At 38.8% G+C, this 26,663-nt stretch overlaps 1 protein-coding gene across 1 annotated transcript in view; it reads left to right on the top strand.

Annotated features, from left to right (window-relative positions):
• Window positions 1–26,663, top strand: part of LOC126248786 (delta-1-pyrroline-5-carboxylate dehydrogenase, mitochondrial) — a 143,607-nt gene that overhangs the window by 52,887 nt on the left and 64,057 nt on the right. The window contains exon 8 of the mRNA XM_049950165.1: window positions 16,584–16,806. Coding sequence (XP_049806122.1) covers window positions 16,584–16,806 — 223 coding nt within the window. The remainder of the gene's footprint in view (window positions 1–16,583; window positions 16,807–26,663) is intronic.

Genomic DNA, 26,663 nt, shown 5'->3' with positions numbered 1-26,663 from the left:
ATAAACTACAGTGGAAGACTCTGCAGGAGAGACGCTCAGTAACTCGGTACGGGCTTTTGTTAAATATTAGAGAACATACCTTCACTGAAGAGTCAAGCAGTATATTGCTCCCTCCTACGTATATGTCGCGAAGAGACCGTGAGGATAAAATCAGAGAGGTTAGAGCCCACAAAGAAGCATACCGACAATCCTTCTTTCCACGAACAATACGAGACTGGAATAGAAGGGAGAACCGATAGAGGTACTCAAGGTACCCTCCGCCACACACCGTCAGGTGGCTTGCTGAGTATGGATGTAGATGTAGATGTAGAACTGTTGAGGTAAACATTTTTATGTTGTTTAATAGAATATATAGGGATTGTCTTTCATTTACAGGTGAAGCTTTGAATAATGTAGTCACATCCAGATTTATTTTTAAGAATTCAGAAGGATAGGGCTTAGCAAACAATACTTTCATTCGAGTCAGCTTGAGATATCCCGATATGCCTACGTGCTCGATACAGTATCAACATTGCTCAGTCATGTGACATTTGACTTACACGGTGTTAGTGCAAGGGGTACATGAGAAACTGTGAACTAACCACAACATATTATTGTGCTTAAAATGTGACAGTTTTGTGAAGCACAGGAGGAAATAGTACTAAATTCTATCATGTTACAAACTAGTGTTGTATTTAAACAAGTTTACAATAAAATTTCTCACAAATGTATTAATACTGTGAACAAACATTAATGTTGTTTTTTAAATGAAGGTAAAATTAAAAAGCATAAATTTTGTCCTTCAAAAAATATTAATTGTTTCTGATCCCAGATCAATATTTGATAATGCAAGACTGTAATGATTTACTAAGTGGGTTGCAAATAAGAAATTTGGTCACTGTTCACGTATTAGAATACTGGGTAAAAACGTTACTAGCTTTTAATCAGCTTTGAAATGTGATTGTGACATTCAAATGAAACAAGAAGGGAAGTTAATACAGAATAAAATGTCTATAAAAAAATCATTCATATTAAACTGACTTTAATTGTTGTGAGAATAATTTACAGTGGCAAGACCCATGGTGGAGATAGTACCAAAAGACATCAGTTGTTCACAGGACGGGTGAAAGTTCAAGAATTGGACTGAATCTTGAGTGCAATCTTCTATTTATGTATTAGTTGCTGCTGTTACATATGATTTACACCCTAGAAGATATTGCAGTCTGTGTTTAACAATTGCTTAGGCACAGCACTGTGGAAGGGTTAGAGGGGAACAGTGATACCAGCTTTGTTGAGAACTACAGGAATGCAGCAAATTACGACATGTTGCCAATGATGGGAATGTACAATGTGTATTTTGGCTTTTTAGGAATGTGTACCATGTTTAAACTGCAGTTTGCATGAGTCCATTTGTAGTTGGAATTTAATTGACTTTAAATTTGGACGAACACTCAATGTAATACTCATTTCTGCAGGATACAGTAAAAGTCTAGATAGGGGCCAGTGGAGTACTTATATTTTTCTTGCAACAGTGTTGTCTTGCTACAGTGTATGATGGAAACAAAAGAGGGTGTGTCAGTTGCTGGTTCAATGCAACCAGTGAGGGAGTGGCAGGAAGACGATATGTTTGGAAGCAACTGACATTGTAATATTCTCACGTCAGTATAGAAGTGAAATTCGTAATGCATTTGGATAAAAAATAGCTGTGTTCTCAGGTCCCATAGCAACCAAAACCTCACAAATTACAACATGCTTGGAAGAAACCGCCAAATATTTGTGACAACAAAGATATAAATTTTGCAGCTGTGCCATTATTATTATTATTATTATTATTATTATTATTATTATTATTTCTTTTTTTTTTAATTTGCAAATTGACCACTTAGGATCACGTTACAATTTCATTTCTTCTTGACTGGAGTTTCCTCTTTCTCCAGTACTCCTTCATATGGATGCTGTGCTGTTGCTTCTGTGTTCATCCGTCCAGGGTCTTCCAGTCTTCTTAGTTCTTTTGAATTGAAATCCTTCCAAATGTTGAGTCATGGTCCAAAATGTTTCCCTATTTAACATCTAAACTTCCTGAATGTTGAACCTTTCTAGATCTTTACAAGCTTCCTTAATCCGTGTCATTGTTGTCTTCTTTTACCACAGATAGTCGAATATCCTTTTGGTTAGTCTGGTTTTGTCCATTCTGTACAGGTGTCCTAGAAATGACAACCTCCTCTTTTTCATGGTCTCCGTGATTTTCTTCCCCTCATTGTAGATTTCATTGTTGCTTCAAAGTTTCCAGCCAGTTTCAACCTGGGATGGACCAACAATTTTCCGTAATATTCTTCTTTCTAGTATCTCCAGCTTTCATTCAGAGGCATTCGCTGGCCTACAGGCACTCTATTGTTATCACAGCATTGTAGTGCTTTATTTTGGCATTCCAAGAGATGCACTGTTTGTTGTAAATGTTTTTAATTAATGCGTAAGCTCTCTCCATTTTTGAGATCTGTTCCCCCACAGCAGCTTTCTCCAGTCTGTTCTCTTGTATGGCTTCACCGAGGTATTTGAATTTTTTTACCCTCTGAATCCATCCAGTCTCTGTTTCAAGGAATCTTGGTCCGTGTTTGTCACTTGTCATGAATTTGGTCTTCTCTTTTGAGATCCGAAGTCCTGTCTTGACAGCAGTCCTTTCTAGTAGGTCAATCTGTATGGCCGCTTCTTCTAAGTTCTCTGAAAATATTGCAAAATCATCAGCGAAAGTATAGCACTTGCCTTTGATTAATCCCGATTTTCTTCCTAGACAGATTGGGCTATTCCCTTTTTTTCAAGTTCGGTATTCCAAATTCTCACAGTCTTCTCCACGACACAGTTAAATAGTATTGGTGATAATCCATCACCCTGTCTCACACCTGCCTTGATTTCAAATGGTTGGGACATTTCTCCGATAAACTTCACTTTGGAAGTTATGCCTCTTCAGATTTCTCTGATAATGTTTGCCAGCTTTTTCTTGACCCCAAATTCTCTGATGATCATATCTAGAGTCTCTCTATTCTCTCTATCCACCGAGTTAAAGGCTTTTTTGAAGTCAATGAAAGAAAACACTATATTTTTGCCATTCAGCATTCTGTGTCAGATTACTGATTTCAAATTAAAAATTTGTTCTGCACAGGAGCAGCCTTTCTGCAATCCACCCTGGTATTATCCATGTTGTTTATGTAGGATTTCTTTAGTTCTCTTCAGCAGTATCTTGAGAGGATTTTGTAGGTGACTGGGAGTAGTGACACGCCTCCGTAGTTGTTCGCATCTTGTTTGTCACCTTTCTTATGGAGTGGGTGGATCACTGCCATTTTCCATTCATCTGACAGTTTTTCTGTCTCCTATATTTGCTGGAAGATTCGGCGTAGGTCGTCGAGGATTTCCAGTTCTGCCCATTTCAGCATATCTACTAATACTGAGTCTTCTCCCTTGATCTTGTTGTTTTTGAGACTTTTTAGGGTTTCCTTTATTTTTTCTTTTGTTTGTGGCATATCATAAAAGTTCTTAGGAGGAGCCAGAACTTACAGTTTGTTGGTTGGAGGTGGGCAGTTGAACAGCTAGTATATTGCAATATTTTTGATTGTTCAATCCAATTTTGCCCTGTTCATTTTTTGAAGCTTACACTTGGGAGCTGGTATCCTTTGAGTTTGCTTTGAAAGTTTGAAAGAAATCTCTGCTATTATTTTTTGCTAAGCTGTCCTGGAGATTTTGTAATTTTGCATTCTCAAATGATTGATTGATTCTGCAGAGTATCCTTGATGTTTCTTTTCTTTGTTTTCTGAATTGATCCCAGTGTTCCATATTTCCTGAACTTTTCCATCTTTCCATGTGTCATCTCTCTTTTTGAGTGCTTTCTCACACACTTCATTCCACCAGATGGTCTGTTTTGTCTTTGTCAGACCGAGTGTCTTCTTTGCGGCTTCATGGATCCCTGTACGGAGGTGTTGCCAGGTCTCTGTTCTAGAGGAGCAGATTTCTTCTCTGAAGTTATTTATAATGTCTTGGTTGATGTTCATTCAGTTGGTGTTATATTTGGTCACTTCGGGTGCATCTATCTTTCGTTTTGGTGGAAGAAAATGCATTTTAACTTTGGAGAGGTAGTAATCAGAGTCAAATTTACAGTTTCTAATTACTTTAACATTCATCACTTCTGCAGTGTTTGTCCTGGTTATTGCTACATGGTCTGATTGGAATTCTCAAGGTTGGGATTTGGACATACCCATGTCTTTGCTTTTCTTGGGAGTTTCCGAAAATGAGTTGAAATTAGTTTCAACGGGAAAGTTTTGCAGAGTCCAATGACCCTTTCTCCATTCTTATTTGTTCTCCTGTGTGTTGGGTAGTCTCCTACTATGTCTCTATATTTTCTTTCTCTCCCGAACTGTGTGTTGAAGTCTCCCAGAAGGATATTTGTATGGTTCACAGGTATCTTGGAGATTTCTGTTTCCAGTAGATCCCAGAAGTCATCTACTTTCTGTGGATTCTTCTTGTTGTCTTTCTTGTTTTTGCACTTGATTGTCAGTATGGATAATCTTTCAGATTCTGATGAGATGTGTATGACATTGTTCACTATGGTTTTTTTATGTAAAAAGCAGTCCCCAGGAGAGGGGTGTTAACAATTCTCTTTATTGCTGGCTTTCCTTTGAACACTCTGTAGTGTTGTGTGTTCATGATGTGCTCATCTAGTAATCTGGTCTCTTGTACAGCCAAGATCTGAATTTCATGCTCACCCAGGAGCTTTTCCAATTCTTTCTGTTTTCTGACTTGGAGGAGCGAATTTACATTTATGGTCCCAATGAAGCATTTCTTCCTGAATTTCAGTTTGTAAGGTGTTTTAAACGCACCCTGACTCATCTTGTATGTGGATAGTGGGGCTCCCCAGAGTCCAAGGTCCTGATACATTGCGCATTGCAATGGTGGATTCCTTTTTCAAGTTACTACCTAGGGTAGTTCTCTTATTTAGTGATACTTCCATTCTGTATATGAAATTGTTTTGTGTAAGTGGAGGAAATAAATTCCAAAGTACAATCGGATTGTTTGTCCAAAATGATTGTTTTTCGTGGTTTACTCCACTAGGTTATTCCGCTCTCTCAGCCTTTGGGAACTGAGATTCCTCTTCTGCCTTTGAGACCATTGACCAGGTTTCAGCTGGTAATCCTAGACAGGAGCTTTTGCTGGGTGTTACCATCTGAAGCCAGATGGACTCAAGTTTTTTTTTTACAAAGTTGTTACTCCTCCCCCTCCTCCTTCCTCATCTCTTGCAAATGAGGCTCTGGGCTTGGGACCGGCATAGAAGAGTTATATTATTATTATTATTATTATTATTATTATTATCTTCTTTCCTTTCTCAGACCTTAGGTCTGGTTAAAAATGGAAAGTGACCCGGACCTTGATCAAGCGTGACTTCCTTTTAACTGTACGGTATATGTTATATTGCATTTAGGAACTTCCGGGTAATTGAACATGTATCAATAATTACGGATTTTTGTAGTTGTATATATAAGTTTGGATTTATTATTATTATTATTATTATTATTATTATTTAAAATAGTGATGCCAGTTGAAAAAAGTAGGAAAGAAAACAATCTGCAAATTAATGTAAATCATTTCATTTTGTTTATTTTATTTCTCCTTGTCTTGTCAAAACGTAGACAACCAATAAAAGGCATAAATTTAGAATATATATAATGTTAACTTTTTTGGTGGATACAGAATGTCAATAAAACAGTTTGCAATTTTGATTTGTCACAATACGTTTAAAAAATTCCTCAAGAAGTCTCTTGAAAAAGAGAGGGTTGTCTTAAAATCAGAGTCATCGGATACTCAGGTAAATATGGTAGTTTCGGAGAAAATTGCACCTACAACTGAAAATATAACACTTTTGGGAAAATACATTTAATGTCATTGATACAATGTGTTCAACTTACATTCAGAGCTAAAACTTGCCAGATCCGTAGCTATCATTGTTGTGGGTTTCTGTATCCTCCAACTTATATTCAGAGGCCCTCTTTTGAATTTTACCCTTTTGTCATCTGTAGGGTACTTTTCTCGGCCTCCTGCACCCTCAGCTGATCAACTGACAGTAACACTTCCTTTGTGTTCACCAGATGTTCTGTCCCGATATCTGTGAAAATTTTCAGCCTGCTGACATGACCCATCATTGAAACACAACACTGCATCCATAACACCAGTCTTTAGGTGTTTGAGGCCCATACATACTGTTTTAGGCAAGCATTCTACATGTGGTTATTGAGACTTCCGTTGGGGATTGGAGTTCTCACATTTGCATTTAGCAAGCAAGCAAGCAAGCAAGTTTTTGCTAGCAAAGTCCATATAGTTAGGTTTTATAGCACATCTGCTTTTAACATTGATGGAGGTGGTTGTGTCTATACACATCATCAGTTACACTAGCTCTCTGATATTTACATGTCTCAGGGCCCTTTGGGTAGGGAGAATGACAGGGGTCCTCATATTTAGCAGTTCTGCGAAAGAATGTGGCCCACACAGTGTTTCTCATGAGTATAAACAGTAAGATTGCTTCTTGAAATCAAGCGTCTCCTTCAAAGCAATATGATGAGTAAAACTTAAGCAGAGTGCTGCTTTGATGTTCAGCTGTTATCTACTCTCTCTTAGCACTGGGGTGACCAACATGGAAAACAGTGGTCAAAGAACAGATAGAGTAAAGGAAGAGAGTCTGCTACATCCGGGATTAACACAGCTGAATTGACAAAAAGGGGATGTGTCATGCTCTCTCTTTCCTAACAGTATAAGTCAGTATACAAAAACCATAGATATTCTTGTTCGGGAAGAAATGGAGTATAATTTAACACAGTAAAAACAGTCACTATTATGTCATTTTTACATCCTGATTCTTTTAAGCAGTATTCTAGGATGGACTGCATGACTGTTTTGTTTGCAGTCTCCTTCGTAGACAGATTGCATTTTCCTAGTATTATAGCACTGAAGTGCAGCCTGCCACTTGCCATACATATAATTGAGACTATGTGACCATTCAGTTTTGTATTCCGGCAAATTGTTGCACCCAGGTATTTGTACAAGTTGACTGATTCCATCTGTGACTCATTTTTGTTATAGCCATAGGATACTATACTTTTTTTTGTGAAGTGCACAGTTTTACATTTCTGAACATTCAGTGCAGGTTGCCAATCTTTGCACCACTTTAAAATGTTATCAAGATCTGACTGAATATGTATTCAGTTTCTTTCAGACAGACTTCATTACAGATAACTGCAGCGTCTGCTAAAGATCTGAGTTTACTATTAATATCGTCCACAAGGCCATTAATATACAACATCAACAGCAAGTGTTCTACCACACTCTCATGCATCCTCCCTTAAAAAAAAAAAAAAATTAAAAATAAAAACCCTCAATCCAGTCACAAATTACTCTTGATATCCCAAATGGTCATATGTGTGATACTAAGCAGACACAGGATACTGAGTCAAATGCCTTTCAGAAATCTAGAAATACTGCATCTGTCTGACTGCCTTGATGCATGGCTTTCAGGACGTCGTGTAAGGAAAGTGCAAGTTGGGTTTTACATGATTGATGTTTTCTGAATCCATGCCGGTTGGCATGGAGGAGGTTGTTCTGTTCAGAATACCTCATTATGTTTGAGGTCAGAATATGTTCTAAGATTCTACAACAAACGAATGTGAGGGATATTTGGATGGTTGTTTAGTGGGTCATTTCTGCTATCCTTTTTGTAGACGGGTGTGATGTGTGGTTTCTTGCAACTACTAGGTATTGTTTTTTTGTCAGAGGGATGTATGGTTGGATAATAGTTGAAAGATGGGCTGATTCAACACATATTCAGTGTAAAACTGATTGGGATTCTGTCAGGACTTACAGTTTTTTTCAGTTTTAATGATTTAAGCTGTTTCTCAATGCCACTGACACTAATATCTATTTCACTCACCTTTCCAGTGATGTTGTTGTGGTCTTCAGTCCAGAGACTGGTTTGATGCAGCTCTCCATGCTAGTCTATCCTGTGCAAGCTTCTTCATCTCCCAGTACCTACTGCAACCTACATCCTTCTGAATCTGGACTCCCCCTATGGTTTTTACCCTCCACGCTGCCCTCAAATACTAAACTGGTGATCCCTTGATGCCTCAGAACATGTCCTACCAAGCGATACCTTCTTCTAGTCAAGTTGTGCCACAAGTTTCTCTTCTCCCCAATTCTATTCAGTACCTCCTCATTAGTTATGTGGTCTACCCATCTAATCTTCAGCATTCTTCTGTAGCACCACATTTTGAAAGCTTCTATTCTCTTATTGTCTAAACTATTTATCGTACATGTTTCACTTCCATACATGGCTACATGCCGCATAAATGCTTTCAGAAATGGCTTCCTGACATTTAAATCTATACTCAATGTTAACAAATTTATCTTTCTCAGAAACGCTTTCCTTGCCATTCTCAGTCTACATTTTATATCCTCTCTACTTCGACCATCATCAGTTATTTTTCTCCCCAAACAACAAAACTCATTTACTACTTTAAGTGTCTCACTTCCTAATCTAATTCCCTCAGCATCACCCAATTTAACTCGACTACATTCCGTTATCCTCATTTTGCTTTTGTTGGTGTTCATCTTATATCCTCCTTTCAAGACACTGTCCATTCTGTTCAACTGCTCTTCCAGGTCCTTTGGTGTCTCTGACAGAATTACAATGTTATCGGTGAACCTCAAAGTTTTTATTTTTTCCCCATGGATTTTAATTCCTACTCCGAATTTTTCTTTTGTTTCCGTTACTGCTTGCTCAATATAGAGATTGAATGACATCGAGGATAGGGTACAACCCCGTCTCACTCTGTTCCCAACCACTGCTTCCCTTTCATGCCCCTCAACTCTTATAACTGCCATCTGGTTTCTGTACAAATTGTAAATAGCCTTTTGCTTCCTGTATTTTACCCCTGCCACCTTCAGGATTTGAAAGAGAGTATTCCAGTCAACATTGTCAAAAGCTTTCTCTAAGTCTACAAATGCTAGAAACGTAGGTTTGCCTTTCCTTAATCTATCTTCTAAGATAAGTCATAGGGTTGGTATTGCCTCACGTGTTCCAACATTTCTACAGAATCCAAACTGATCTTCCTCGAGGTCGGCTTCTACCAGTTTTTCCATTCATCTGTAAAGAATTCTTGTTAGTATTTTGCAGCCATGACTTATTAAACTGATAGTTCGGTAATTTTCACATCTGTCAACACCTGCTTTCTTTGGGATTGGAATTATTAGTCAGAGGGTCTTTTGCCTGTCTCATACATCTTGCTCACCAGATGGTAGAGTTTTGTCAGGGATGGCTCTCCCAAGGCTATCAGTAGTTCTAATGGAATGTTGTCTACTCCCGGGGCCTTGTTTCGACTTAGGTCTTTCAGTGCTCTGTCAAACTCTTCATATCTCCCATTTCATCTTCATCCTCTTCCATTTCCATAATACTGCCCACAAGTACATCGCTCTTGTATAGACCCTCTATATACTCCTTCCAGCTTCCTGCTATCCCTTCTTTGATTAGAAGTGTGTTTCCATCTGAGCTCTTGATATTCATATAAGTAGTTCTCTTTTTTCCAAAGGTCTCTTTACTTTTCCTGGAGGCAGTATCTATCTTACCCCTAGTGATATATGCCTCTACATCCTTACATTTGTCCTCTAGCCATCCCTGCTTAGCCATTTTACACTTCCTGTCAGTCTCATTTTTGAGATGATTGTATTCCTTTTTGCCTGCTTCATTTACTGCATTTTTATATTTTCTCCTTTGTCAATTAAATTCAATATTTCTTCAGTTACCCAAGGATTTCTACTAGCCCTCGTCTTTTTACCTACTTGATCCTCTGCCGCCTTCACTATTTCATCTCTCAAAGCTACCCATTCTTCATCTACTGTATTTCTTTCCCCATTCTTGTCAATCGTTCCCTAATGCTCTCCCTGAATCTCTCCACAACTTCTGTTCTGTCAGTTTATCCAGGTCACATCTCCCTAAATTCCCACCTTTTTGCAATTTCTTGTTTTTATCTACAGTTCATAACCAATATATTGTGGTCAGAGTCCACATCTGCCCCTGGAAATGTCTCACAATTTAAAACCTGGTTCCTAAATCTCTGTCTTGCCATTATATAATCTATCTGGAACCTTCCAGTATCTCCAGGCCTCTTCCATGTATACAACCTTCTTTCATGATTCTTGAACCAAGAATGATATGCTATGAGAATTAAATTAGGGCTATATTTGTGGGTTTTCCTTTTAAAGGAACATATGAGAATGGAGTTAAGCATTTCTGCTTTTGATTTGCTACACTGAATTTCAGTTCTTGTCTCATCAATGAGTGACTGGACACTAACTTTGGTGCCACTAACAACATTTACACACGACCAGAATTTCTTTGGGTTGTATGAAACGTGTTTTGACAATATTTTGCTGTGGTAGTCATTGAATACTTCACACATGGCTCTCATGAGAGCCCAACATATTTCATGTAGATCTCCCTATCTATAGCCCTATGCTTTGTTTCACACCTATTATGCAGTTGTCTCAGCCACTTTAGAAATTTCTTTACAGTAACTATATACCAGTGGTTCACAAATGTATTCAGACTACCACCCACTTAGCCAAATGCACTCGTCCTTAGTGCCCCCCCTAAATTATCCTATATTAATCTTTAAAATCTAAATATGGGAAGGTGGCCCACAAAGCTTTTCTCATTTTTCTAAATTCTTTTAAATGTTCTCCACATAATTCTGCCCACATTTATGATGTATACAGATAAAATATGAGTATAAACAGAATAAGATTACTTCTTGAAATCAAGTGTCTCCTTGAAATCATTATGATGAGTAAAACATAAACAAAGTGCTGGTTTGATACTTACTGTTGCTTAGTGCTGGGGTGACCAACTGGAAAAGCAGTGGCCAAAGAATAAATAGAGTAATGAAAGAGAGTGAGTCTGCTACACTCGGTATAAACACAGTTGAATTGGCAGAAAGGGGTGTGTTGTTTTAAAACAACAAATTGACATCTATTTTAAATTTTCTAACTAAACAATGACTTTTGAAATGTGACAAGATAGTATTGATGTTCTGAGTCAACACTCAAAAACCTTAATGCGATGGATCGACTTGATGAAGATACAGGGTTACTGAGAAGTCCGATAACATTTGAAAATGCACTAATTCACAGAAATGATATGGGGTTTTATTGAAACTGAAAACAAGTGCAAAAACTGGTCAACCGATGGGGCTGGACAGCAACACATCAATGACACCGCATGAGAATCGTGTATAAAATGAGCTGTATTGAAAGAGGGAGTCAGATGTGCCAGCAGTTGCAGCATGGTGACTTTACCAGAAAAGGCATGATTTTGCTCCATCCAAGATCTCTTGCACACTTTATTTGGTGGGGATCACATGCTGAGCCACCACTTCCATTGCGCTTGGCCTCCCCGATCCCCAGACTTGAGTCTGTGTGATTATTGGTTGTAGGGCTACCTCAAGTCGCAAGTCTGCCATGATTGTCCAATCTCATTGGAGATGCTAAAAGACAGTATCTGACAGCAATTTATCACCATATCTACTGATATCCTGTACAGTGCTGTTCACAACATAGTCCCTGGACTACAGTTATTGTTGATGAATGATGGCTGACATATTGAGTATTTGTTAAAAAGAACATCATCTTTGCTAAAAATGAATTGTTATGCTAGCTATTGCTTCTGTGGCGTATGAAGCACCATCTTTTTGTCATTTTGTGCTCTGTATTTGGATTTGAAACCCCCATGTTATTTGAAGCATTTATGTCTATATAAAATTTTCCGATATCTGGTTTAATCCAGTTAATAAGAGCCTCAGATCTCGACATTGAGTAATCTTAAGTTAATGTCTTTGCTTCACCACATGCTGCACCACCACATTGCAACCATCTTCTACCAAATACAATGTTTGGAATTAAATACGAATCTTCTTAATCCACTATTATCTCCATACTGCAGCAGACTGGCCAGTGATCTTTTTCTGTGGGCAAAACTTCTGATAAGAATTCTTAAATTTTGGTTTGAGCTCTCATTCTTTTTTTTTAGCTTCCTTAGTTATTCCTCCAAAATTCCCATTTTCCCAATACCTGAAACTTGATTTATCACCCAGTCAAGAATTTATATCAAAAGCAGATTCTTAAGTCATTCTGTCATATTTTCATGCAACATACTCAAATGATCACAGTAAACTTGCGGATCAGCAGCATGAATTCCATTCTTTTTACGTAACACCGAGAGGCTTGGAAATCAGTATAACTCTCGACAGCCTAGGTTTCTCTTGAACGAAGCCAAGTTTGAAACAAATATTGAGCTCACAGAGGTGGCTTTGAGAAGACTGGTTTTGTTACCCTGCAGTTGGACCTTAATTTTATTAACTTTTGCAAACAGATCTGACAAGTATGCAACATCATGTCTGATCACTTTTAATACTTCACCAAGCAATGAATTCTTTCTTTCAAAAAAACTCCACAACAATATCAAAGAGTTCATAAAATATCGTAGCACAGTTGCCTTTTGATAGACATTTAACTTTTGTATGCTCATCACAGTGCAGCCAAAAAAGTCTGTCATTGAGAGCTTTGGATTTAATTTTATTCACTGCAGCAATGACAGTCTAAAGTGATTTGTAAGAACAGTCAGTTAGGTTTCTTGCCACTAAATGTTGGTGATGAATAACAAAGTGAATTCTAAACCCACCCAGAACAGCTTTCTTCATTGGGTTTTCCTTCTTTCTGAAGAATTGTGCAATACCACACCATATATTGATTCTCCTTTGGTGTCTAGTAGCCTTGCAAATAATAGCTCATGAACCAAGCTTTTACATCCTTTTTAAGGCACACGCAAGCTAAAGGTAAAGATGCAGACTCTGGTAAAATTGACTCAAGTTGTAATGCAAAATCAACCATTCTAAGTACAGAGTATAACATGCCTTCTGTGTTATGAACCATTTCATCTGTTTGCCTTTGCACAGAACTGGTGCTCAGTAGTGTAGTCTTGATTATCCTCTATGGTGACTTACTTAACACGGTTTACAGTACTTCACCAACACACAGTAGGATGAATCCCATACCTATTGTATGTCATTGTCCAGACTTAGTTGTCAACAATGAAATACTGTATGCTGCAAGTAAACCATCAGTATTTTGCTGTGAACCCTTGCGAAACATGTTTGAGAGAGTAGTTTGCTCCTCAAATTTATTTGGAGGGACTTAAAGAAAGTTAAATTTGTGATCACCTTGTCAGGATGTGCCTTTCTTAGGTGTTCATTTATTGTGGAAAGCTTCATGGCCTTATTAGAGAAGACTCATATATTAGGCACACTGATAGCTGATGGTTTGTAGGCCCTGGTATACATTCATATTTCTGTTACTCTGTGTTATATTCTGCATGTTTCTTCTTAACATCTGCAATTTCTTTTCTAAAATATTTTGAGGTAAGTGGCATTCAGAACTGAACTTCATAAAAAAAATTTCATTATATTTCTACAATTATAACATACTGTTATTAACATGTGGCATTCTGTGGAGAAAAAAAGAAAAAAGTTGCTTATGTTTGGGCTCTGCATCTTAATAAATTTAAAAATGTATTACTATATCCTCAGTAGGCTATTAGGCCTATATTACAATTTTGAAACCTACCTGGATAGTGAGCTTGAAAGGTACGATAATAAATCATGTTGTTTCTGGCTCCTGTGCAATGCCCTCAGTATGTTTCATTGTAGGAAAAATGTATTAAATAGAGTAGCACAAATCCAACTGGATCAGCGCAGGCAACCTGTTTTTATTTTCAGAGCAAACTTGTGTATCAGCAGTGGTTACTATTCATTATTTTGACAATTCTCATCAGATGTCAGCACCAACCAGTGGCAAAAACTCAAGGCGAGGAGGATACAGCTCAGTCGCTCCCCAACAGTCCAATATACTTTGACCGCCCGCTTGGTTGCTTCCACCACCCGCAGGATGGTAGTACTTACTACTTTGCTGTATACCAGGGAGGGTTCTCCTCATCATGAACTGCTCTACTGGGTACATACAGGGATTGGACAAAAATATGGAAACATTGCAAGCAACACATGCTCGAATTTAAATACAGATTCTAGCCAAGGCTGCATGTTCTAGCGCTGTGTTTGACCTCAAAAGGCTCCTGTGCAATGTCCTCAGTGTGATGCAAGTGTCAGTTGTGGTCAAAACAGTATTCTGTATAGTTGTGAGTGCATTATGTTGGAGCTAAGTGAATTCGAACAGGGGCAGATTATTGGTGCTCATATGGTGGGTGCTTCCATAACCAAGGGAGCCAAAGTGTTTGGTGTTTCAAGAGACGCGGTATCGAAGATATATACCGGATGCAGGGAATGTGGAAAAACATCACGTGCTAAGTTACAATCCAGATAAATGTGTGGGTTAAATGATTGTGACAGACAGCCATTAAAGAGGATTGGGACACAAAATAGAGGATGACAGCTGCAAAAGTCACTGCAGAATTGAATGTCACACTCAGGAACCCTGTCAGTGCCAAAACACCATGAAGGGAGCTCCAGAAGCAGGGCAATCTTGAATTCCAAACCTGCTCATCAGTGATGAAAATGCCCGTTATGGGGCATTTGGTCGGATGATTGTCATTTGGTCGGGTGAGTCTTGTTTCACACTGTTTGCAACTTCTCGCCTAATTTACATTCCAAGAGTGAAACATGGTGGGGGTTCGGTGGTGAGTTGGGCAGCTGTCTGTGATATTCCATGGGCTCCATGGTTACCCTGCAAGGTCACATTACTGCCAAGGATTATGTTACCATTTTGGCTGATCATGTCCAACCATGGTACAATGTTTGTTCCCAGTGGTGATACAATGTTCCAAGATGACAAGGTCCCTGTTCACACAGCATGCATCATCCAGAACTGGTTGTGTGCATATGAGGGTGAAGTGATTTCGTTTTTTGTGCAGTAGTCGGGCACTAACGGGAATGAATGTGTGGGTGCATTATTGTGATGCAAGAGCCATAAGTTGTCTTCCCACCATTCAGGTTGTTTCCTTCACACATTTTCTCGCAGTGGTTCTCGATGGTACCATTGATTAACAGATTGTCCTTGTGACACGAATTCATAATGAACTGATCCTTCAACGTCAAAGAAAACTATCAGCATGGCTTTGACATAAGACCTGACCTGAACTGACTTGACGAGCTTTTTTTTGTCTTTGAGAACCTTTCCAAACCCACTGTGAAGATGGGACCTTGGTCTCACCATCATATCCATAGACCCATGTCTCATCACCAGTTATGATTCTCTTAAGGAACATCTCATTCTCATTTGTGCAATCCAAAAGTTCTTCACAGATTGCGAGGCATAGGTCTTTCTGATCTTGACTCATGAGCAGTGGGACGAACTTAGTGCCAACATGATGCATTCCAAGGTTCTGTGTCAGGATTTCATGACATGATCCAACTGAAATGTCACATTCTTCTGCAGACAATCAGTCTTTGATTGGCATGCGCAATTTCATTGGTGTTCCAGATATGAGCATCCATCGGTAAACATCGAAGGGTGTCCTGAGTGAAGGTCATCTTCAACTTCCGTCCAGTCATTTTTAAACCATGTGAACCATTTGTAACACTGAGTATGGCTTAAGCAATTATTACCACAGGCTTCCTGCATCATTTGGTGTGTCTCTGTAAAGGTTTTCTTGAGTTTCATGCAAAATTTAATGCAGATGCATTGCTCCTCTAACTCTGCTATCTCGAAATTCGCAAACTCTGCGACACAACATTCTACTCAATACAGCACTGAAAAATAACTGACATGCAACAATGAAACATCTGGCAGTTACACATTATATTAGTGTGAAATTATGAATGTCCAGAATTTTTTGAACAGGTCTCGTATACTGATATTCTGATATTTGTTTCATACAACCCATTTGGGATTAATACTGTTATCCTCCAATGACTGGAAGAACATTCTGAACAATATATTCTTGCATCGAAGTACCACTGCTAATTGTATATAAAGATATTACATGCCACAATACTCCAGAACTAGATTTTCAGCAAATATTGTGGAATCTTCCTTAAACTTCCAACTTTTTGGGGCACAATGAAATCTTGAATATCTCTTTCATTCCTTTTGTCACAGCTTTCATATGTATCTGCTAGCTTCACTTTTTATGCTCATACTCTATGCACCCATCATTTTACCTCAATTTTTCCCTGTTCTGCTTCATCTTCTGTTTGTTCTTACTTTTAGTTGTAAGCTGTAAATAAATATTTGTGACAATCTATCCACCTTTAGAGTGTTTAGTTATATATGAAGCAGCATTAATAAGTTACATAGGTCTTAAGTAAAATGACCCAGGTGTCATTTATTCATAATAGCTATATGGTAGCAACTAAAGAACAACAAAGAACATAAAAATAATGGTAGTTACTCTGTATTTTGTATTTTTTTCATTTCCATTCCATACATTTTTTTTTAATAAAATGCTGTTACATATAAGTGATTTTCCTCATAGCATTCTGATAAAAGAGAATTTTACTTTTTTTTTTTTTCAGGACATTCGAGGTACTTTGGAAACTTGTCGGCAATAACGTAAGCCGTTACAAGAGTTACCCACGATTGATTGGTGAATGTGGTGGTAAAAATTTCCACTTCATTCATCCAAGTGCTGATGTTGAGTCTGCGTCCCTTCAGACTATCCGTTCAGCATTTGAGTACCAGGGGCAGAAGTGTTCCGCTTGTTCACGACTCTATGTGCCTGCATCATTGTGGCCGAAGGTAAAGCTAATTATGCCTTAAAATAATCAATGGTGTAAACTTGCAATTATACAAATATCTGTAGCATTTAAGTAACAGTTGAAGCGACCTAGGAAAACCATATTCGGAGAAGCTCTGGAAACCAAAGGACGAGACTAATGAAGAACTTTTGAATTGAGTCAAATAGTTCAAAATTGTAAACATGTATTTGCCTAAGAGTCCATCTCCCTGTGCCACCTTGCAATTCAATCTCGTCATTAAGTATATCATCGTCTTCACGGACGGTGTTGGTATTTCTGCCTCCAAAAGAGTGAAGATGGTCTGCACTGCTTCCAGCAAATTCTCCATTACAACTCTGCAAGAAAGATATCATTCAAATCAGGATCGTCTTCATCTGAATCAGATACGGCACTTAACGCGCCACCACAACGTACACTTCTGAATAATGGACTGTTTGCACAAAACATGCACCAATGGCTGTACTGTTTAAGATGAGGCGGACAAGTTACACAATATGAAAAGTATGGTGCCTTTGTAAACATATTAATTCTCATTCCATTTATAAGTGGTTGTAGTAGCGGGTTTCGCCATGAATCAGTTAATTTGTATAAGCAATTTTCACAGATAGTATATACAAATTCTTTATAGGTAATTTCATAAAAAAAGATTTTAATTTCAAATCTACTTTGCCAGAATGTAGTAGTATCAAAGAAAGACATTGTAACCAAACAGAGTGTTTGCCACGCAAGTGGAATACCCGCTCTAATTTTTGAACAAGCTTCTATTGCAGCAGTAACTATTTCATTAATCATCGGAACATTTTCACTTTTATCAGATATGAAACATTCTGGCAGTCTATATGAATTTAGCATGTAATTAAGTTTTGAGTAACGAAACTGCAATAAAATATCTTCTCGTACAGTTTGTGGTAGCTCCAATTCATAGACATCTAATGCATTTTGGAGTCTTCCACAAACGGCAATTCTTGCAAGTTTGTACAGAGTGTCCATTATACAGAAATGTACTTACTGTTTCTGGCAGCTCGTCAGAGATAATAGACGATGTCCCGGTGGATTCAGATGACATACTGTGAAGACGACAATTTCATGCCCCTTATATACTGGATTGGTTGCTAAGCAATGTCAGTTATCAATACTGACATGTCTGTCACTCCAAAAAGACAAGTTTACACGCGCCAACCTTATGCTGGCGTGGGTGCTTGCCCAGATAATTGTCCTAAAAGGACAAATTATCTCAGCGGGACATGGACAGCCGCCATCGCGACCTTGGGACCCGGGGGGCCCCTTTTTTTTTATCAGTTGCTGACCCTCGAATCATGAAACGACGCGACGCAGTCATGTTTTGATTCATGAGGGTCAGCAAAAAAATCTAGATAAAGTCCAGGTCATATTATCCATTAGCAGATTTCCACTTGCTATACATGGAAATTCCCCCCTTCCTTTCTGTTTTCTTCCAGGGTGGAAGATTTGTAGCCACTCACTTCCTGTGAACTCCAGTAATGACTTTTGCAGCTTTAATACATAAATATTCTGAAATGGTTGTGGAGGAAATGTCTGAAAACCATGTCATGGCCAGCTCTCATCTCAGGAAGTAGGCCATTAAATGGACCATTGGATTTAACAGTAAAGGTCAAGTCCTTGCCTGACCTTCCACATGTAGGTTTTCCATGGTTTGTCTAAATCATTGAAGCTACATGCCAGGATGATTGCTTTAAAAAAGAACATTAGCTGAATTCCTTCCGAAATTGTATCCAATCTGAGCTTGTACTCAAGCCTTAATGATGATCTGTTCATGGGCTGGTCCACTTGTTTACTATAGCTGATTAAATGTAATGTCTGTCTTTTCTCCACAGCCTTTTTTGGATAAGTGCAGCAGGTGGTTGAAATGTTAATAAAAGTTTAGTGGACATATGGGTGATACCATTTAAGGTACGGTAACCCGCCTCCCCCTCCCCCCCTTTTGTGGTTAGAGTGTTAAGAAGATATAACATTGACATGGAAGCACTCTCCAGGACACAGCTTCTTATGGATGCAAGAGACTACCAATGAGCATCAAATACATGGGATGGGCTTTGCTATCAAGAACAAGCTTCTCAGGCACCTGGCTGAGCTTCCAACTGAGCATAATGAATGCTGCATGACATTAAGATATTGACTGGGTGGTAAATAGCATGCCACAGTATGCCCCCACTCTTAGATTATGATGATGATATCAGAGAAACATTCCATTCAGATCTGGATGACATTGTATCAAATATCAGTTGCCAAGTCAAAATAATCTTACTTGGCAATATTAATGCTAAAGTAGGGACCACAAAGTGTGAAGTGATTTAATTGGCAAGGACGTAGATGGCAGTGAAAACTCAAGTGACATTAGACTCTTCTCAAAACGTGCTTGATTAACAAGTTCCAACACCATCTTTTTGACAAAAGTATCACTTCAAAACAGCACGGTAGCTACCTCGGTCAAAGCAGTGGTATCCTGTTGACTATGTGATAGTCCACAAGAAAGATCTACAGGAAGTTTTCATCACGAAAACGACTGGAACTAATGACATTTGGACAGACCATGAACTTCCTAGATCCGTCATGCATTTGTCTCTATCCCCTCAAGAGGAGGAAACAAGAGAAGAGCTGTAACCACACACATAATTCCAAAATGCTTGGTAAGTCAGAATATGCTTCTCAGTACAGAAAGTGTTGAAGGAATGTCTTGATGTAATGCAGCAGTGGAAGAGCTTGGAGACCATCATTCTGGATGTTTGCAAAGAAACGGGATATAAAAATGGGAAACATCAGAACTGGTTCAACAGAAAGGTGATGAAATTGAAGCATTAATATCAGAGAACAGGAAAGCCTTTTATGCATGGCCTTCTGTCTTGCCAAAGGTGATTTAGAAATAACTATCCATGTGCTCAAGACTGTGTGGTGGATAACAACATCAATATTTTGCAAACAAAAGTATGGGACAGTTCTTCCAAGGCACAGAAGCAATTTATGGTCCCACGACCTTTGACAAAAGATCACTTAGTTTAGTAAGAAGAGTGCACTTCTAAAAGATCAGTGTCTAAAAGATCAGTGCTCCATGATGAATGGGTGGAAAGAATATCTACGAGACCTGAATCAGTACTAGATGAAGTGTTTTATTAAGCAGGCAAAGGAACATGAGGCTACAGGTCATGATAGTACCCCATCAGAAGCTCAAAGAGGATGGTGAGGAATTCCTAAGACATATCCAGGAACTTTGTCAAAACTTGTACCAGTGAAGAAATGTCTCCCGATTTAAGAAACTGCAGTAACTGCTGGGGAATATAGTAGCTGTCTGCCTTTGGAAAGCTAATGGCTTGAATTCTCACAGATTGTACTATTCCCTTTGTGGAAGATTTGCTACCAGAGAGCCAGTGCAGCTTCCGGGTATTAGCAGCATGTCAGCTTCAAGAAAAATGCAGAGAACAAAATAGACCTCTTTACATTGCCTTTACTGGCCACGCTAAAGCATTTAGCATGGAAAACTAGAGCTTTGTGGAAGTTTGTAGCTCTGTATGGTTTTCAGCAGAAATTTATTACTATCTTGAAATTAATTTACACACATATCACATCAACTCTGCTAGGGAGTGATTCCATATCAGTAACAGTATTAAGTAACAATGTGTGATTATCCCAACATTGTTTTCCCTGTGTGTTGCCATTGTCATGCAGCTCAGGGGGCAAAACTCAAAGACTTCTGATAACACAACCTTGATTCACTGCCAAGTCAGTTGAAGTACTGCTAGTTTATCAATTATTTCTCATATTGCTTTCTTATTGGGCAATTTAAAGTCTTTCATATTTCCTTTCTTTTTGCAGTAAACAGAAGGTGGCTTCATTGCATTGTGTTCCTAATTAAGACTTTGTGTGTGTATTCCACTTTTCAAATTGCATTGTAAATATGTTGCTCATATTCTACCTAATTTTTGCTCATATGCGCAATATTGAGTGAGGATAATGATTCCATGATAGTTTTGGTCTCATATAAAACAGAAGCTGGTTTCATCGCATGGTGTTCTATGGACTCGCTTATATTTGTTCCTTCTTATGAGTCCATGCTCGATTTAAATGCATTATAATTATATTGCTCATATTCTGCTTTATTTTTATTACTATCCATTTCTCGTACATTTTCAATGAAGAACTCCATATTAGCAACTTTTGGCAGAATTGGCATTCAACTTTATTCAGGGTGTATACACCCAGAGACAAATGGGAACTCTGGGGAAAAAATCTGGGAATATTTTCATTGGGGAAAACCCTGGGAATTTTTTATTGTTTTAGTTCTGAATTAAATTTTTGTACTTTTGACTGGTAAGAACTGATATTCTAACAATTTTACTTTAGGCTGCTACTGCAGTATACTACTGCAGCAATAAAATAAACTAGAGAAAAACACCAAACTAATACTTAAGTTGCAAAGAAAATGTGCCATTTACAACACCAAAATATAGCGCACACACACACAAGCATCTGCTGACAGCAAAATGTGTCAAAAGGCAATAAGATGAAGATATGCAATACTATGTAACAACAAAGTGCTTTTGACGTCATGACTGTTTACATTTCTAACAGGTCATGGGAAAAAATTGCAAATGATGGTTTGAAAAGCTTTACTTTCAGAGTTCCCCCCATGAACCAAGGACCTTGCCGTTGGATGATTGACTGATCTGGCCTTGTAACACTAACCAAAACGGCCTTGCTGTGCTGGTACTGCGAATGGCTGAAAGCAAGGGGAAACTACAGCTGTAATTCTTCCCGAGGGCATGCAGCTTTACTGTATGGTTAAATGATGATGGCGTCTTCTTGGGTAAAATATTCCGGAGGTAAAATAGTCTGCCATTCAGATCTCTGGGTGGGGACTACTCAGGAGGATGTCGTTATCAGGAGAAAGAAAACTGGCGTTCTGTGGGTTGGAGTGTGGAATGTCAGATCCCTTAATCGGGCAGGTAGGTTAGAAAATTTAAAAAGGGAAATGGATAGGTTAAAGTTAGATATAGTGGGAATTAGTGAAGTTCAGTGGCAGGAGGAACAAGACTTCTGGTCAGGTGAACACAGGGTTATAAATACAAAACCAAATAGGGATAATGCAGGAGTAGGTTTAATAATGAATAAAAAAAATAGGAACGTGGGTAAGCTACTACGAACAGCATAGTGAACGCATTATTGTGGCCAAGATAGATACGAAGCCCACGCCTACCACAGTAGTACAAGTTTATATGCCAAATAGCTCTGCAGATCATGACGAGATTGATGAAATGTATGATGAGGTAAAATAAATTGTTCAGATACTGAAGGGAGACGAAAATTTAATAGTCATGGATGGCTGGAATTCAGTAGTAGGAAAAGGGAAGGATTATATAAGATGAACATGAACAAAAGCAAAACGAGGATAATGGAATGTAGTCGAATTAAATCGGGCGATGCTGAAGTAATCAGATTAGGAAATGAGAAAAAGTAGTAAATGAGTTTTGCTATTTGGGGAGCAAAATAACTGATGATGGTCAAAGTAGAGAGGGTATAAAATGTAGACTGGTGATGGCAAGGAAAGCGTTTATGAAGAAGAGAAATTTGTTAAAATCGAGTATAGATTTAACTGTCAGGAAGTCATTTCTGAAAGTATTTATGTGGAGTGTAGCCATGTATGGAAGTGAAACATGGATGATAAATAGTTCAAACAAGAAGAGAATAGAAACTTTCGAAATGAGTTGCTACAGAAGAATTAGATGGGTAGATCACATAACTAATGAGGAGGTATTGAATAGAATTGGGGAGAAGAGAAATTTGTGGGACAACTTGACTAGAAGAAGGGATCGATTGGTAGGACATATTCTGAGGCATCAAGGGATCACCAGTTTAGTATTGGAGGGCAGCGTGGAGGGTAAAAATCGTAGAGGGAGACCAAGAGATGAACACACTAAGCAGATTCAGAAGAATGTAGGTTGCAGTAGGTACTGTGAGATGAAGAAGCTTGCACAGGATAGAGTAGCACGGAGAGATGCATCAAACCAGTCTCTGGACTGAAGACCACAAGAACAAACTGTTGTGTCTAGACAAGACAGCCTAGACACAATGAGAGGAAGCCGAAAGGCACGCGCTTAAACTCACGCAGGCTGGCGTGAGGTCTGAAACAGGATACGTAATGAATGCTATAAAGAAAAGTACGTAGCTTCTGGAATACTTAACTTTAATCCACATTTGTAGAACATCGCTCTTGATGATACATTAATAGAATCTCAATATCAATTGAATACGGCGCCCTGCTAGGTCGTAGCAAATGTAGCTGAAGGCTATGTTAACTATCGTCTCGGCAAATGAGAGCGTAGTTGTCAGTGAACCATTGCTATGAACGTCGGCTGTACAACTGGGGCGAGTGCTAGTACGTCTCTCTAGACCTGCCGTGTGGTGGCGCTCGGTCTGCTATCACTGACAGTGGCGACACGCGGGTCCGACGTATACTACCGGACCGCGGCCGATTTAAAAGCTACCACCTAGCAAGTGTGGTGTCTGGCGGTGACACCACACAAACAACCTTCAGTGTAAGTTTCCTTTTAGGCAAGGCAAATTATGTTATGTATGAGACTGTATGATGAATGTATTAAATTGCGGATCATTTGACTCTCATTCAAAATTTAACACTTTGAGGAACTTACGAAAATTTTGGGTCCAAAGGACCAACCATCTATACCGTTATTTAAAATTTTACTGGTGCATCTGTGCTTTATATATTTTAAAGTGTAACACACCCTAAAAAAGACCAAAAATGTGTGAGGTGAATTCTTGAGCAATTTCACATGGAAAGGTCAAAGTGCTCGACAGAATGTGTATTCGGTCAGGTAACCCATGAAATGTTCTGTGCACAGCTTTGCATGGCTGGAATTAAAGCTGTGCTCTTAGGATCCTGCCTAACCACACCCTCAAAAAAACTTTTGACAACTAACATAATAAATAAAAGCTCAGCTTTCCGTGTAGCTGTGCTGTATGTATCTTAATGTAAACCATTAACTTTTCCTAATTCTGTGTTCACACTCCTTTAACAATCATGTTCCTATAGGCTGACTACATTATGTGTCCTGTGCTTTGAACATCTATGAAGGTCGTGTGACATGAGTTATGATTGGTTGAAAAAACACATCGCAATCTCAATTTCAGTGCTTCGGAAGCTAGTGTGCTGTATTTGATGGAATTAGTTTTTTTTTTCCCCTTAAAATGCTAGAATGTTCTACGCCCGTGTATAAAACCTATACCATTTAAATGACTGATAAGTTTTACAGCTCCGAGGGAAAGTATATTGTCAGTTAACATGGAAAATATATGCTTTTGCCTGGAATATAGTGTTGTTTCACCCAGGAATAATGTATTTTAACCAGCAAAAGTCCAGGAATATTTTTTTCTTGTCTGCATATGCGCCTTGTTATTCAGTCTCTTCACTGAGTGAGTATGGAATTCTGCTTTGAATGGCGCTGTCTCTTGTCACTGACACGGGAACATTTCCAGTTGTAAATATATGATCTTGATAAAACTTGGCAGGTGTGTAAAGGGGGCAAAATAATGCAACACAGTTATTTTTCATTTTTTCCCAGTTTCACTTTTAAGATGTAATACACACCATGAATGGTACTTTAGCATATTAGGTTTAGAGGGAATAACTCCATAACCGTGATGGATAAAAAATGTGTTTTGTATAAAAGTTGAATCATAATTAATGTTCTTGAAAACTGTCTAATTAGCTTTTGCAGTAATTTTAAATTTTCCCAAATACCTCACCAGCATTAATCAATTTTGAAAAATAAAAACTTTTGTTACAACATAATATAAAGAAGCTTTCATGCCACATCCATCCATGTGTAATAAACCAGGTTTCTGAAACACCTTTTTTGTAAATACGCTGTACACGGTGTGATGTTGGAGTATTCTCAACATACCTAATTAAAATATCTAAATGTTCATTATTATTTGTTTTACTTGTTTTCATTTAATGTTTTAAGTTGTTGTTTTATGTTTTAAGTTCGTGTTTTTTGTTTTTAGTATACCATTTCTCATATGTGTATTTTGTTAATTCAGAACAATAAGAAACTCATTATTATGATACAATATCATTACAATAATGATAATCTGTAAACAAATGCTTAAAACATAACATTTTTTTACACAATGCACACAAAATCAACAAAATTTCTTCACATAATACGTATGGCGGACAACACAATTCAGCAGGGTTTGCTCATAGTGGCAGCCTATCATTGAAATACCCTGATTTATTTCAGGAATATTTTAGTATGGAAAACCTTGGCAAAGAGAATTGATTATGTACTAGCCACTGCAGCTTGATTATATTGTTTCTCAAGTGGAGATTTGACATAATCATTCACCAGAACTATATCTGAAAATCTTCATGTTCTCCCAACATCGAATGCCATATACACACATCAAAAAAAGTTTTGTATGACCTCGGTTCCGAGAGTTCCAGAACCTTTACAAAAAATTGAAATAGAAATCAACATAAACATCATTTCCGCCCTTTTTATTGCTCATGAAAACCACACATTGTACATCGTACCACCATACAGTGAGACCTTCAGAGGTGGTGGTCCAGATTGCTGTACACACCGGTACCTCTAATACCTAGTAGCATGTCCCCTTGCATTGATTCATGCCTGTATTTGTCATGGCATACTATCCACAAGTTCATCAAGACACTGTTGGTCCAGATTGTCCCACTCCTCAACGGCAATTTGGCGTAGATCCCTCAAAGTAGTTGGTGGGTCTCGTCGTCCATAAACAGCCCTTTTCAAACTATCCCAGACATGTTCGATAGGGTTCATATCTGGAGGACATGCTAGCCACTCCAGTCGAGTGATGTCGTTATCCTGAAGGAAGTCATTTGCAAGATGTGCATGATGGGGGCACGAATTGTCATCCATGAAGATGAATGCCTCGCCAATATGCTGCCGATATGTTGCACTATCGTTCGGAGGATGGCATTCACGTATGGTACAGCCATTACGGCGCCTTCCATGACCGCTAGTGGCGTATGTCAGCCCCACATAATGCCATCCCAAAACAGCAGGGAACCTCCACCTTGCTGCACTCTCTGGACTGTGCATCTAAGGCATTCAGCCTGGCTGGTTTGCCTCCAAACACGTCTCCAACGATTGTATGGTTGAAGGCATATGTGACACTCATTGGTGAAGAGAATGTGATGCCAATCCTGAGTGGTCCATTCGTCATGTTGTTGGGCCCAAGTGTACCATGCTGCTTGGTGTTGTCGTGAGTGAAGTTGCGCATCATGCAGACTATTGTGCACAGTTTGAGTCTTCACACAAGGCAGCACATCGCCACCAATGCTGAACACTGTTCTTGTCTTGCTGCAATTACGAAATCTGCTTTCGACGCACGTCTAAACATGCCAAGGCAGACGTCTTGTCCCATCTTCCTGTGGGTCCTGATCCTGACTTTGATCGTGAATAATTGCTTTGCTTCTGTCTTGATATGGAAACGCAGGCTGCATTTGGAAGTTTCCCAATTACGAGCTCACGCATTGCAGCTGCTGTTGCCACTGACCCAGTTCTCTGCCAGGTGGTTCAGTTTGTTCAACAGGGCTTGCCAGATAAACCACCATGTCGGGCTTCGGACCCTCTGTGCAACTATTTTTCCTTACATTATCACCCCTGTTTTTGACAGAGTTTTGCTGTTGTCCACAGAAGACCTTACTCTCCCAGAGTCGTCATTATGGTATGACGTACACCTTCTCTAGGGCCATTGGGGAGTTAGCTAGGAGACCTTCCCCCCCCCCCCCTCCCCTCTCCCCCTCCAGGTATTGATGGCGAA

Source organism: Schistocerca nitens, chromosome 3, assembly GCF_023898315.1.
Source record: "Schistocerca nitens isolate TAMUIC-IGC-003100 chromosome 3, iqSchNite1.1, whole genome shotgun sequence".
Lineage (NCBI taxonomy): Eukaryota > Metazoa > Arthropoda > Insecta > Orthoptera > Acrididae > Schistocerca > Schistocerca nitens.
This window is presented reverse-complemented; position numbering and strand designations above follow the sequence as displayed.